Source organism: Ciconia boyciana, chromosome 6 (genome assembly GCF_034638445.1).
Source record: "Ciconia boyciana chromosome 6, ASM3463844v1, whole genome shotgun sequence".
NCBI lineage: Eukaryota > Metazoa > Chordata > Aves > Ciconiiformes > Ciconiidae > Ciconia > Ciconia boyciana.
In genome coordinates, this window is record NC_132939.1 from 26,912,304 (window position 1) to 26,926,416 (window position 14,113).

The window sequence follows — 14,113 nt, forward strand, 5'->3', positions numbered from 1 at the left end:
CACAGGAAGTTTCAAACACTTTCTACTTGATTGCAAGCAGCAGTAGAGTGCAAGCAACTTAGGAAATTGTGTTTCAATGTAAACTACAACCTGAAAACTCATCAGCAACACATAAAAAAATTCTTCACTACTTACAGATTCTATGGCTTTTATTAAGAAAACGTACAAAATTAATACCGTACTAATGAGTTGTATCTTATCATATTTCAATAAAAGTGTGATTTGGAATGGACTTTGAACTGCCACAGAAACTGCAATGCTTAATAAAATTCAGTATTGTTTTACCGAGCAAGTCACAATTCTACTATTATTTTTTGTTGCTATTGAAAACTTGGGACAATAGGTTTACATAGGTAGTGCATCTCATTATTATTCACAAAGTACACAGTGCTAAACACAAATAAAGAAAAAATGCATAACTAAGATTGTTACAGCAATATTGAATTCTGTTATGTTACAAACAGTAATTAAAGTTATTTAGGACAATGTAATGAATTAAATATTATAACCTCAATTTTGTATTACCTGTCTTTTCATTGTTCAGATTTGCACTTTAAATGTTATGTTATCATAATTGTTTCTGCTACTGTTCTTGTCTCTACATATACAAAAAAGGAAGGATTAGATTGCCATCATCTGGAGTTGTGTATGTTGGTCTAGTTTTTTCAAAACTCCATAATTTTAAACAGCAGTCCTTTATAGATACGAAAGAAAAATAGAAATAGCACAATTGAAATACACACGTTTGCAATGCTGTAGAAAATTCCCCTACTACAAAATAACATTTTCTGCTTACCTTGTATATGCCAAAGAAAATTTGTAATCCAGTATGTTATCTTATGTATTTATCCAAGCATGTCTACCAAGAATAAAACAGTTCAAGAATTTGCCATTTTTGAGTTACCTTGACTTTAAAAAGTCTTAATTTCCTTGCTTAAATGAAAAAATACATATTCTTCTGCTCCAGGGAGATAAAATTTTGGAAACAGAAACAGGTGCTATTCAGTAGACAGATAAATAAATAGTACTCAAAAGGAAAACATGCTAACTTGTACTCAGTAATGAATACTTATCCAAGTTTCCATAGTCATGGCTTATTGCATTTGTGAAATTGTTTATATGCCATAAACACCATAACCCAAGGAAGATACAGTTAAATATGGAACATTATTCTTCCATATGCACCTGCTTTCTTTCACTAAACAGAAGGTTTTGCCATCTCAGTGACACCCTGCAAAACACACAACTTAACAATGAGTTTTTACAGGAAAATACAGGCCATGGTAGGAGTAAATGGATGCATACTGTGCATTTCCAGGTTTGAATACCGTTATATTTTCTATGACAGGCTGGGATATCCTATAGCTATGGTAGGTTGTTACACCCATGTTCTGGAGAGCTAGAAGAGGACAAAGAGCAAAAAAGGGACAGAGACAATGTTACAGACCGAGAATCCCACATATACTTAAGGACAAACTTTAAAATTATTTAACATGTAGGGTGAAAGTCTTCTAAGTTGTCAATATAGAAATCTTTCTGAAAGTCATCAGAAGCTTTTCAACCAACCTCTGGCAACTATTCACAGAAAGGTATTGTTTGGACAGGTGAAACTTCTTAATACATTAAGTAGTTTTTACAATATTTCTGAATAGTTTCTTTTTAATATGTATGTTCTGTAAGTAGTTTGGTGTATTTATGATTTATATTTTTACTTCCCTTTTACAGCATTGGTTTGTTTTTAAATAGGCACAGGTATCTTGCTCAACTCTTCTAGATTTTTAACATTAAGCTTTGAAAAGCATACTTGTGAAAAAAAAATCATCCAAAAAAGAGAATGTCTGAGAGAAAAATCAAAATCACCGGAAGCTGAAATGCAATCTTAACTGTATAAGTGATACTAAGATTTGTGTGTACAATAGTCAGAAATTGTAAAGCTAACCAGAAGGAACAAACTGTAATATAAACATAATTCATCTTACTTGGATTTTGCCTCTTGTAACAATGAAGGGTCATCTGTAGCCAAATACACTCTTTTTTTATCAACATGCATTCTGCGAGCAAGAAGTTCAAACCGCTCTTCAACATGTACCATATATTCTTCAATCGGATGAAATGCTGCCTCTGTTCCTACTTTGTCTGTCCTTCGAACGTGAACACTGGAAAAAGGTAGAAACTAGGAATTCAATTTATAGATCCAATACATACTTTAGCAACTGAAATTTTAAATTTCATGCCTGTGCTTTTAGAACGCATATTAAACTGAATCCCCACATAAAACAAGGAAGTATTAAAACCCATTGATGTCCATCAAGACACACTGACAACATGAAGTTAGCCATCAGTCTGTTCTTGAACGAATTTTAATAATCTTGCAAGGAAGGCAAAGGGTAACAAAGAAAAGAATGAAGGAGATGCAACTATAGCATACAAGATATTCCTTTTGCGCAGAAGGTTAAGTTATCTGGTGTAGTTAGATAATGCCTGATCAATACAGTTCAAAAGCAAAATAGGAATATTTGCATCACGGATATATTGGGACACCAACTACAATGCAGGGTTTGAATGAAGGTAGTTAAAAATGCATCTTCCCCTTCTGCTTGAAACCTAAAAAGTCTTCAGATCCGCCAGTGGTGAAGTGGCCTACCGACTCAATGGTCAAAAGTCAACTAACATTTGGACAGAACTATTATGTACTCCTACAAAAAGAAAGATTAAGGATTGAAGGAAAATTCTGGCAAAGGAAGCAATATTTGCAGACTCTAGTACAGCAGCAGCAAAATTTTTCACATTACATGACAGTAAAACCTTTCTTCCACAAGTTGCTCTTTATTGCCCATAGGTGCTTTCCTTCCTTCTCCCCATACAGACCTTTCCAATTCACAGTTACTGCTAAGAAACAACTATAGTGAAAACACCAGCAGGAAAGGGAAAGGCACATACCACATTCAGGTGCAGCCAACAATAAAATTAGTTGTGGATTGTGGCATGTAAAACATAGGCTTAACCTTTTTTCCTCAAATGTAAAGGCTATAGGCACTTGAAAAGACGACCCAGACAGAAAAGTGGAATACAAGCTGTAAGGCAGTTACATAAATGAAATTCTGTATTACACTTCTAGATACGGAAGGACATATAAAAAAAACTTCTATTGAGCCACCTTTTATATAGTCCAACTATAGGTAGGCAGGTATACTGAAGAAGTACTTGTAATCAATTTATATTATGCACAGTTAAAAAATAATAGCTTCATCTAGAAAGCACCCTCTCTCCCCACAAAATGCTTGAGGCTCTTAGATAACCAACATAAAATGATTTAGTGAACAGGAATCACTACATACACATATTAAAGCACAGACAGTTAAAAAGAAAACTAAATACCCACCCGATCACTGGATGTTTGAAACCAAGTTTCCTTGTGGCTTCCTCTATTTCTTTTTCTAACCAAGGCTGTGGACGAATCAAGTATTTCACAAACTGCGAGACCCACCACACTGCAGGATCCCCATGTACACGAATTAGCCTATCAGCCAGGTCTTCGGGGATAGCCAACGGTAAATAAGGTGGCCGTGGGTGTAAGCTGTCAACAATGGGAAGTTCCACCACCTGAACATCCTTATCATTAGCCTCACCTGTTTTAAAATACATACTAGGATGAGTCAAGTAGTTTACTTTATTAATAAGCTTTACCATTGGCAAGTAACATCCCAAACACATCAGCTAAACTGTATCTTCATCTTCAACTTCACAAAGACTACCTAACCCTTGCTCTACTTTTTCAAAATAGCATTAAAAAAAATAATAAAAATCATAGGTTTAGACTAGATTTACGTACAAACTGTATCTAACAATCCACTCCAGTAGAACAAAGTTGAAGGTCCTTGAATTCTTAGCAGCTGGTAGTTAATAAAATATAAAAAGTGTTCCTGTTTATATATTCGTATCTTTTATATACGACGACACCATTACTGTGTGCTAAGGCTTACTTGGACAGACTTGTTATCTAAAATGCTTAAAATTCAGTTACTTGTTTAAAAAATAAAGAAATATTTTAAGGCATAAGAAATTGTTAAAAAATAACTATACAGCCCTGCTGCTCTTTTGAATACATTTTATTGCAGTAAATCTCAGCATTTCAGACATCATTAGAACCATTGAATTAGCTACTCTACTGACAGAAGGGGAGAAAGGACAGAGAGACAGACAATTCCTGTCTTGAAGAACTTAAACTGTGAAGATAAGTAGCAAATTAAATAGATTAAGGAAAACAGCCAAGCACTATACAAGCATGTGATTTACATACAGGTGAGAATTTGTTACCTTTTAAATATTAACTAAAGTGGAATATACAGATGTTTTAGATGGGACTTTCATTCAAGGCTCAATAGCCATGAAACTTTTAAGAGTTTTTACAAATTACGTGAACATAAGTGTCTACATAACTGATAATTTGAATTTCAGTATTTTCATATACTAAAATAAATTATAATACATGACAAAATAATACAAAGCATTACGTTTTTGAAACACTGAACATTTCAGGTAAGATTTCTAGTGTACTCATTTCCTCCAAAAGAATATTTTCATTGTCTGCAGTGTTTACTGGCAAAGATGGCTAGTTCTCTATTTAGTGCTCACCAGCCAGGAAAAAAAAACCTGTTTTAAATATAAGCAAATTAAACTCATATAACTGTTGATGACCAAGTAAACCTAATGGCTGAAAAAAAAAAAAAAATCAATTCACTGCAAGGATAATGAGTCTTATTTTAAGAACAGTGAAAAATCCCTAAGGTTAGAACATTTTTGCATGCACTAAAAATCATTTCAGTATATTTGTGACAAAGTCCTAGAAATATGACAATTGCATGATTAAGTCATACATTACCAGAATGCCACATTAAAACCAGTGAGCCTACAGAAACTAGTAAAAATTCAGCAGTAAGTCTCTGAGATATGGTTATTTAAATAAGGAATGTTTGTTATAATTAGGTATATTTTCAATTAATTTTTAATAATTTGGAAAATCTGTCTTCATAGATTTATCTAAATGTTACTATTTCATCACTGCACTGTATAACACCACTATGAAGGGATCTTTTTGAAGAATTTCCCATAGAATATGTACTGCAGGTATGGAAGATAATTCAAGAAGCCAATTCATATTTTTACCATCTATTATATCACACAGGAAAAGATTTAGTAAAAGTTCATAAATTTAGTAAAAATACTGAGCATTTATGTTTTCTTATAATAAGATGGATAATATTTTATCAGTATGTCTTCAGAAAGCTGCAATAAAGAAAAGCACCCTGAAGCCAGGGAAGTGATAAATCTGGTGCAGATATGAAGTATTAGTCAGAAGTCTAGACAAGAAACATTTAGCTTGGGAATGGTATGAAAGAACACTTGAGGTTCCATCCTTTTTATCCTTTCCCCCTCAATTGAGAGTGGGGGAAGGAACTGGGTGGCAAAAGAAGCAATAGCAATCTTAGCCAAGAGAAGAAAGAAAAGACTCCAATCTTAAGTTAGAGAAGGAAATTCACTGTAATTCTTTTGAGGAGAAAAAGCAGAGATGCTAAGGTGCATACAAAAAGGTGAATTTTTATTAAGTATGGCATCACTAACAAGTTTTTAAACTCCATTCTACCACTGAAAAAATATGTTGCTGTGTAAAGACAGCCATTTGGAAAGTCTTGCTATTGATAAAGCTGATTGAGCTGATCTGACCCACTATTTGGCAGTCTGACCCTGAAAAGCACCCAATACATTGTTCCATAGTATTCAAAGGATAAGAGTGTGCCTCTAAAAATTTCCACGGGGTGTCTTAAAGTTTTGAAGAAAATGAGATTGGCCAGTAATAACTATAAAAGCTCTCAGCATATAGCAAACTACATTAAAATATACCAAAATCACAAGAATATCCAAGAAGATTGTGGAAAAAAAAACCCAACAGATTTCAGCTTTCAACTGTATGTGATACATTATTTGAATAGTAATGAAGTTGCAAAAGACTTGCTGCAAATCAAAATCAGAAACAAAATCTATTTCATTAAGGCAAAACAAGCAATTTGGCTGTGCAAAATTAACTACTAGGTCAAGTGTTAGTGAGTGCACTTTGAGATATGGAAAACTACTTTTTGAGAAGGAACTGAAAATATCATATGGTTATTTCACAGAGAAGATTAAGAGTTCCTTACTTTGTAAAACTACGCAATATGAGACTCAACAAGGAAACTATCACTGATAGTATAGGTAACAAATGGAAAGTCATAAAATGAAATATTCACAAATACAGATCAAAGAACATGTTGTTATTATAATTAGAAAATTTGAAATGGTTACAGAAGCCCCTCATGCTTCAGGACTTTTGCCAGTTACTAGCTGTTGACAAAATAATTCTGACATACTGTCCTGGTTTCGTCTGAGATAGAGTTAATTTCCTTCCTAGTAGCTAATACAGTACTGTGTTTTGGATTTAGGATGAGAATAATGTTGATTACACACCGATGTTTTAGTTGTTGCTAAGTAATGTTTATACTAGTCAAGGACTTTCAGCTTCCCATGCTCTGCCAGGTGCACAAGAAGTTGGGAGGGGACACAGCTGGGACAGCTGACCCCACCTGACCAAAGGGGTATTCCATACCATATGACATTCATGCTCAGTATATAAAGCTGGGGAAGAAGAAGGAAGGGGGGGGACATTTGGAGTGATGGCATTTGTCTCCCTAGGTAACCATTACACGTGATGGAGCCCTGCTTTCCTGGAGATGGCTGAACACCTGTGGCCTGCTGATGGGAAGCAGTGAAAGAATTCCTTGTTTTGCTTTGCTTGCGTGCACGGGTTTTGCTTTACCTATTAAACTGTCTTTATCTCAACCCACGAGTTTTTCTCACTTTTACTCTTCTAATTCTCTTCCCCCATCCCACTGTGGGGAGTGAGTGAGCGGCTGTGTGGTGCTTAGTTGCCGGCTGCAGTTAAACCACGACATGCACACAGTGTTGTGTTCAGACAATGCATGTAATTGTTTAAAAATAAAATAAAATAAATCAAACAATCATTATGGTCATCACTATTTTCAACAATGTTCTATTCTGTTAATGGTTTACATGAAATCAGAAGTGGGCAAGTCTATTTAATCCAAACATACAAACTTCTGATAAAGCACAGCCATTTGACATCACTAATTAGAACATCTGTGTAATCAAACACACAGATGTGTGAACAATTCTAGGAAACTTTCTGACAATTTTCTAGCTTTTATTACCTCTATTATCATTCTGAACAATGAAGAAAAAACTTTGTATTAGTCTTCACTCACTTTAAAAAGTATGAGATAGCAGACGCAGTAAAAGGAAAACTTACGGCAACTGTGTGCTTTCATCCTGGACAAAATCAGTGAAGAGTAACTCTTTAGTAACCTGAAGGAGTACACAACTCCCTGCAACAGCCATATAGGCAAGTGACAGCTTTCTTATTCTACTGATCACTTTTTTTTTTTCCCCAGCGTTCGCTGAAAGATTCCTAATAGGCAATGATCTTGTCCTACTTTCAACAGGCATAGCTTAAAAAATTTTCATGGAAATTTTGGACAGCAGGATATTGTTTTAGTTTACTGAGAAATAAGCTGCAGTCAAAATCATTGATACAGTAGATAACCAAAACTCAGTCAGATTGATAGGCAAGCATATATATTACAAAAACATTAAGTCACATTCTTGATTTATATGAATTGTAGCTGTTCAACTGAAGATAGTGAAGTTGGGTTTAAAATAAGAATGACCTTTTCACCCAAACATTTCTTCAGCTTTTAGCTATGTATTCTCTAAATTTTAAAATATCACAGTTCTTCCACTTCACAGCAGTATTTTGTTAAATAATAGATAAGCCATAAAAGGCAATAATCCATACTAATGCTTGTATCTTATCCTCATGTTGATAGTTCAAATCAACATGTATCATCAAGTCAATCAGGTCCAATTCCCCGCTCAGTGCAGGTCCAACTTTGACATTCGATCACTTAGGTTGGAAGATGCCTCTAGAGTTGTTATAAGTCATTTACATTTCAGCAATACTTCAAACTATTCTATAATTCTATTTATAGCTTGTTTAAGTTTCATACAATTCCAGATGCTATTTCTCAGTTTGGATTAACCTAAATAATTGTCCTCCAAAGTTCTGCAACTTAATCCATTTTTCCTTAACTGAGTAATCAAAAGATCAAGTGTTTTTGTAATAGTCATAAAGTACTGCAATACTGATAACACTCACTCTTTTATCATAACAACATACTCTGGAGGCAAATCATGGACTTGTAAAGAAATTGATTTTTATTTAGATGACTCATGCCAGTTGCACCACCTAGTTCTTACTTACCACCATTTTTTGGATATGTTCATCACTAATAGACCAGTAATACATTTTCAATTTCCAGGAGTCCCACTGATTACTTTTTAAATACTGAAATGAGCTGTGAGTGTTATAAAAAGCATAACTTTGTTTCCCTGCAGTATTCAAATATGCCTTGATTGCTTACTTTATAGCTCACAGGACTTATATAATTTTTTGTGATTTGGCATAATCTTACTGCCTGTCTACTTTTCAAATTTAATCTTTGTCATCCTAATTTAAAGCCCATTTAGAAACTTCTGCTATTTGTATCTTTCATATCAACTTCCTTGAAGTGTGAAAAATGTTAGTTTGGCTCAAAATTACCTTTGGAATTTTGTCATTTTACCTTACCTTACACTTCCTGCCATCTGAACATTGGCTCAGACCTGCATTTGGATGGCATTTTTGTTAGGTGTTCATTACTTTGCACGGCAAAATGTCAACCTCGTTTCAAGTAACAATCAATACTATTAGTTAATGTTAACTGAAAATCTGTTTGAACGCTTCATTCATTCTCCTATTATTTCAAAATTCATCATCTAATTTTCAAGTATTCTTTCAATAAGTTGTCCTCAAAAGTATGCCAAGGAACACTGTGCTAAGGACATTCCTGTTGTGTAAATGAGAACTTCAATTTAATTTGTTTCTAGCAACACAAATGGAAAACTGAATAAACTCAAATAAAAATGGAATAGTTTCATTGCTTTTCTGTTTTTATAATATAGACTTATTTAAGCTGATATCAACTTGCATAGACTAATCACAGCTCTACTTAACTAAACTCTACAACTTCAAAGACTTACTGCCAATTTGAAACCTCACCCCAACTAAGTGAACAATTCTAAATTCAATCACACAAGATATGTCAGAGTGCTAGGAATGCTGTTAGATTAGCATAGGATATGGTGAGAGGGACTGTGCTGAATTCTCACAAGGCTCCTCATTGTCTTGCTGGCTACTGTCATGTATTGCAAAGACACCAGGTTCATGGTTTATCAACTTCAATGACAATTTAATGCTTTTCTTTGCAAAGCAGACAAAATAAAGAATAGAAACTATGCAAAGTTCTGGTGTGTTATGGTATTTATGAATTGTCAACTAGTTCAGAAGAAAGAAAAAGTATGCTTTTATCTGTTCTGGGCTGCGGACTACATCTCATACAACTATCTTTTGGGCATTTCCAAACATTATTAGTCACCTAGGAAGGACTTTACGTCACAGTTGAATTATAAAATTGAAGTAAAATGAGATAGGAATCCGAATTTTCTTTTAAAGTAGTCAGTGTAAAATATCACTTGTATATTTAAGTGTTTTTTCTCTAAGCTTTTGCTTTGTATATTTTTAATACAAAGTTTTTGAACTTGGTTTCTGATTACTTTCTCACTAGTGTTCCATTTATTAATGTTTTTAATCATCCTTTATCTAATCAAACCTTTTAAGGCAGGCAGGTATTGAATAAATTTGGCGCAATTCAGTTTTAAAGAAACTGAAAACACAGTCCTTCCCCCCCCCCCCAGGTTTTATATGCCATATGGGTAGTGTTGTCCCATTTGTCATCCCAAGAGGCTAATTCTTGATAGCTTCAGGAGGGAATAAACCAAAATATTTTCAAACATGCCAACTCATTCAAAAAGTCTTCTACTACTTTTCTCAACCCAGCACTCCCAAGGCTTTTTTCCTGCATCCTTTCCTCTCCTCTCTTGCACAACTCTTGCAACTACCCTCACATACTCCCATGTCTCTTACCACTGTCTGTACTGCTTGCCTGCTGGAAAGTGACATCTGTGATCAGTCAGTCACTGCTTCTCAGTTGCTGGTAGGTCTGAATATTGACTTCAGCGGCTGTATACACATACCCAGGCTATCTATTTTGAGGACTTTTGAGAAACCTTAACAAGACCTATTTCTTTCAGTCAAATTTGGCCAAAATTCATCCAATATTCAGAACTTGTACTAAATTAGGATAAAAAAAAGGAGCAGATAGAAAGGTACAGCATGATGACAAAATCTTTGCTCTCACAAGAAATTTGGCTAAAATAATTCTCTGCCAAAGATATTATTTTATCAGCTTTCCTCCAAAAAAGAAAACTTTGCTGGTAGTCTTATTTCTGCTCCAGCAAAAACCCTAAATTCCAGACCTCCTGAACGACCAACATGTCTTTGTAATGTAAGCTCCACTGACTTTCAATAGTATTTATTTTCCCATGTCATTCTGGTTCTTTGAAAATCCTACCCATAATCCAAACCGCAACGTAAAGATAAACAGTGCTCTTACTGTCCTAGTAAGTAATGAGATTTCAATGAATGTTCTCCCTCTTGGACCCAATGAAAGCATGAACTGAGTGTATCGATTTCTGCATTGAAATAGCTATGTCTCTAACAAAACTAAAGCAGTAGCATCTACTGATGCCTTTAGGGCCCCCATTCCCTTTTTAGTAAGCTCAGGTGAGCTGCATTATGAAGACCTATACTTCTGTTTCACTCTATTGAAAACTTCTCATCACTTATTAGAAGTTTTTTATGGCCATTGTCACATCACTTTGAGAGCACATTAAAAAGTAAAGATTTTCCCCTTCCTCAATTGTTTAGATATCCAGCATGCCAGCTGGAAAGTTTACAGATGAAGTGTATGATTGCACAAATTGACTTCATATTACAGTCAGTGAAGGCATTTTCAGCTGACTGTCAAACTAAGAAATCAAGAAGCTTACTAGTAATTTATTTTTTCCTTTTATCTTTATATATTCAAACTGCTTTTGAACAATGCCCCATTTCATCTAAACAGCCTATATGAAAGGGGTACCTGTGTGAGAAGAGCTCCAGCTCCCTGGCTACCAGAAAATATCATAAATGTATTTGCATAAGCAAATACACTTTTATAAACGCAAAGGGGTTTTGCCATGTTATCCAGGTTTAGTCATTCATGCAAACAGTAGTCAGAGTTGATAATTTAGAAGTAAGATCTTACATAAGGATAGCTGAAATAACTTAGGAAAGCATATAGAAAAGATCTTTACAGCAATATTGAAGAAAAAATAATTTTGGATTTGATTTGAAACAATTCCACTGAAGCTTATTCTTTATTTCAGTCTAACATTAATTACCATATACTTGAAAATACTTCCAAATACTTGCTTTGAATATTAGATTGTCTTTTCTGGAATATAATATAAACAACTTACTTTTATAATAATCCTTTAACAGCTGCAGGGACTTATCTGCAGGGACTGGTCTCTGGCATGCATATGCTAATTGGACATATGTAGGAGCCTGTAACAAGCATGTATAAGCATGCAAAAACCAAGACTACCTCAAGATGGTATTTTAGGAGACCTAAAAGTTTTCAACAGGTCATGAGAATGGAGCTTAATATTCAGAGTTGGCTGTCCAGGCCTCTAGTGGAGAAGGGCTCCCAGTTTAGACAAGGCAGTTACTGTCTTTTTGAGATAGTGGTTTATAACTTGAGCTCCCAATCTTGTCTTGTCCTAATTTGACCACTTGGAAGACTCTTCTTTCAGTGAATTAGTGAAAATACCTTCATATGCAAGTCCAGATGGAACACAACCCTCGAGGTGCACGTAGACAAAAAGACAGTTTATTTAGCCATAAATAAAACAGCAGAGAATAAAACTGCTATGCTGTTGGAAATTCAAAGCAGTGAGGCACACTTCACCTTAACAGTGCATGTGAAAGGAACTGAGAGAAACAGGGATGCATTCTACTTCATATGGTCTACTAACATAAAAGCAGGAAAAACAAGAGTGTAAGCCTGCAATAATGGAAAAGGAAATTTTTGTGGTCTTTGGTCATAGCATGTATGCCATTTTCAAGTGGTCTATCATCTGAAGACAGAATTTGGTATTTTCCAAAGAAAATAAGGGGAAAATGTAATGGAAGAATGAATAAAGAACAATGTAACTTCCATATAAATATGAAAGTTTTCTCCATAACTATTACAGTAATAAAGTATTCTTAATTTGCACACTATTAGAAACTTAAAACCACTACTGTTTCTTATAGGAGTTAAAGGCACTTGCAAACAAAACACCTATGTTTCTGAGATTTGTCCCAGGATTTATGTAACAGCAGATAAAGGAAAATAGGTTCTAATGATTTCTCTACAAAATGTGTTAGATGGCATTCATGGACATGTAATGTCAAAAATATGAGATTATAGTAAAAGGTTTTTTTCATTGGAATATTAAATATTGTTTCCTATGCAATCTTAACAAAATAAATGTCTGTCTTCCAATGTAGGTAGAGGACCAATGTAATAAAATGCAGGTTTTCAAATTTCTTATCTGTTCACAACACCAGGAAAAAATCAGTGAGCTGAGGGCCTAAAGATTGAGAAACAAATATAAAATGCAAGAAATTATTTCTGCCTTAAAAGTCTTGGTATAGCTTTCAGTTATTTCACATAGTGGAAAAACTGTACCATTTGCCTACTTAGTTGATTCTTCATGTCTAACAAAATATATAGCAATAATCTTTTCAATATGAAATTTGAATCTATACAAGAAATAGGTCTTGAGTAATTAGCTGACATTTTTTAGGTTGTTTTTTATTCATTACTCAAATGCAAAAAGACAAGAACCCTTTAGGATTTGGCAAAGTTATACTGAAATGAATGAAACATCCAGCCTTGAACTACAGCCTCTCTATACAGAATTAATAGTATCTGCATTAATAGAAAAGATGACCCCATATTAAATGATACATTCCCAAGTATCAGAGTGATAACCCATAGAGCTGGAGGTGTTCTGCAATGCCTTTCACCTGGAAATGGTGGTAACCATTTTCAAGACATAGGAAGGGTTTGGATGAAATGTTTTCATGACTTGAATTTGACCCCACAGCTGCCAGTTTGGATTACCCTTGTTTAAAGATTAGTTAAAAGTAAGTATTATTACTTAACCATAACATTGCTGACATTGTAATGCATTAGAATATAATTTGAAACTTGAATGCAGGTGATAATTTCCTCAAAATCTGAGAATGCTTCAGTTTGGATTGCAATTTATGCAGCCAAACAAAAAACTCAGATTAACATTTGAAACTTTGTAAAGATTGTTTGAGACCCAACATATTTCTGAGGTAATTTTAATCTCAATTTGCCTAATGCTGTCTCTTGATATTAAAAAAACTTTTTTTTTTTCATTTGAACACAAAACACACTTGTATTCTTCCCTAGCATACATGTTACAGTACAACTTTTCAAGTACAGAATGGTTACCTTAAATCCAATAAACTCGAATATTAGGACAACTTGTAGCTTTTTGCTTATGGAACAATTCTTAGAAGAGTGACAGTTAAGCAAAAAACTTTTACAGTTTGTAATGGAAACTTGGCATTTGTTTACCAATCATCCATAATTTAATACTTGTGAGAAAAGTTTGCAACTAATCACTAACCTGCTAGTACTAGTTTTGCTGGTATATTGGGGCAACATCAATCTTTTAGGAAAACGGGAAAGCCATGCTTCAAAAGGTAATATTTCATACAAACAGCATAAGATACGTGATCAAATATGTGATCAGTTATTGGTACCACTGCAGAGAACAGAGCCAAGAGTCCTTTTTCCCCCCTTCATGTACTTAGATTTCTAGATCTACAAAATAACAGCAGTGCTTCAACTTCCCCTAATCAAGAAATGTAGGGAAATAAGTCCCTACTATTTTGAAAATAATTATTTCAGTGGACATATTTATTCATGAATAAAAATCC

General features: G+C 34.3%; 1 protein-coding gene across 6 annotated transcripts in view; it reads right to left on the reverse strand.

Moving 5' to 3' along the window:
- Positions 1–14,113, reverse strand: part of FUT8 (fucosyltransferase 8) — a 139,774-nt gene that overhangs the window by 16,317 nt on the left and 109,344 nt on the right. For all 6 annotated transcript variants that reach the window (XR_012043064.1, XR_012043065.1, XM_072865156.1 and 3 more), the window contains 2 exons: positions 3,383–3,629; positions 1,980–2,156 (listed from right to left, as the gene is read on the reverse strand). Coding sequence is in view for 4 of the 6 variants with exons in the window: in XM_072865156.1 (XP_072721257.1) it covers positions 1,980–2,156; positions 3,383–3,629 (424 nt within the window). In the remaining 2 variants the exon portion in view is untranslated. The remainder of the gene's footprint in view (positions 1–1,979; positions 2,157–3,382; positions 3,630–14,113) is intronic.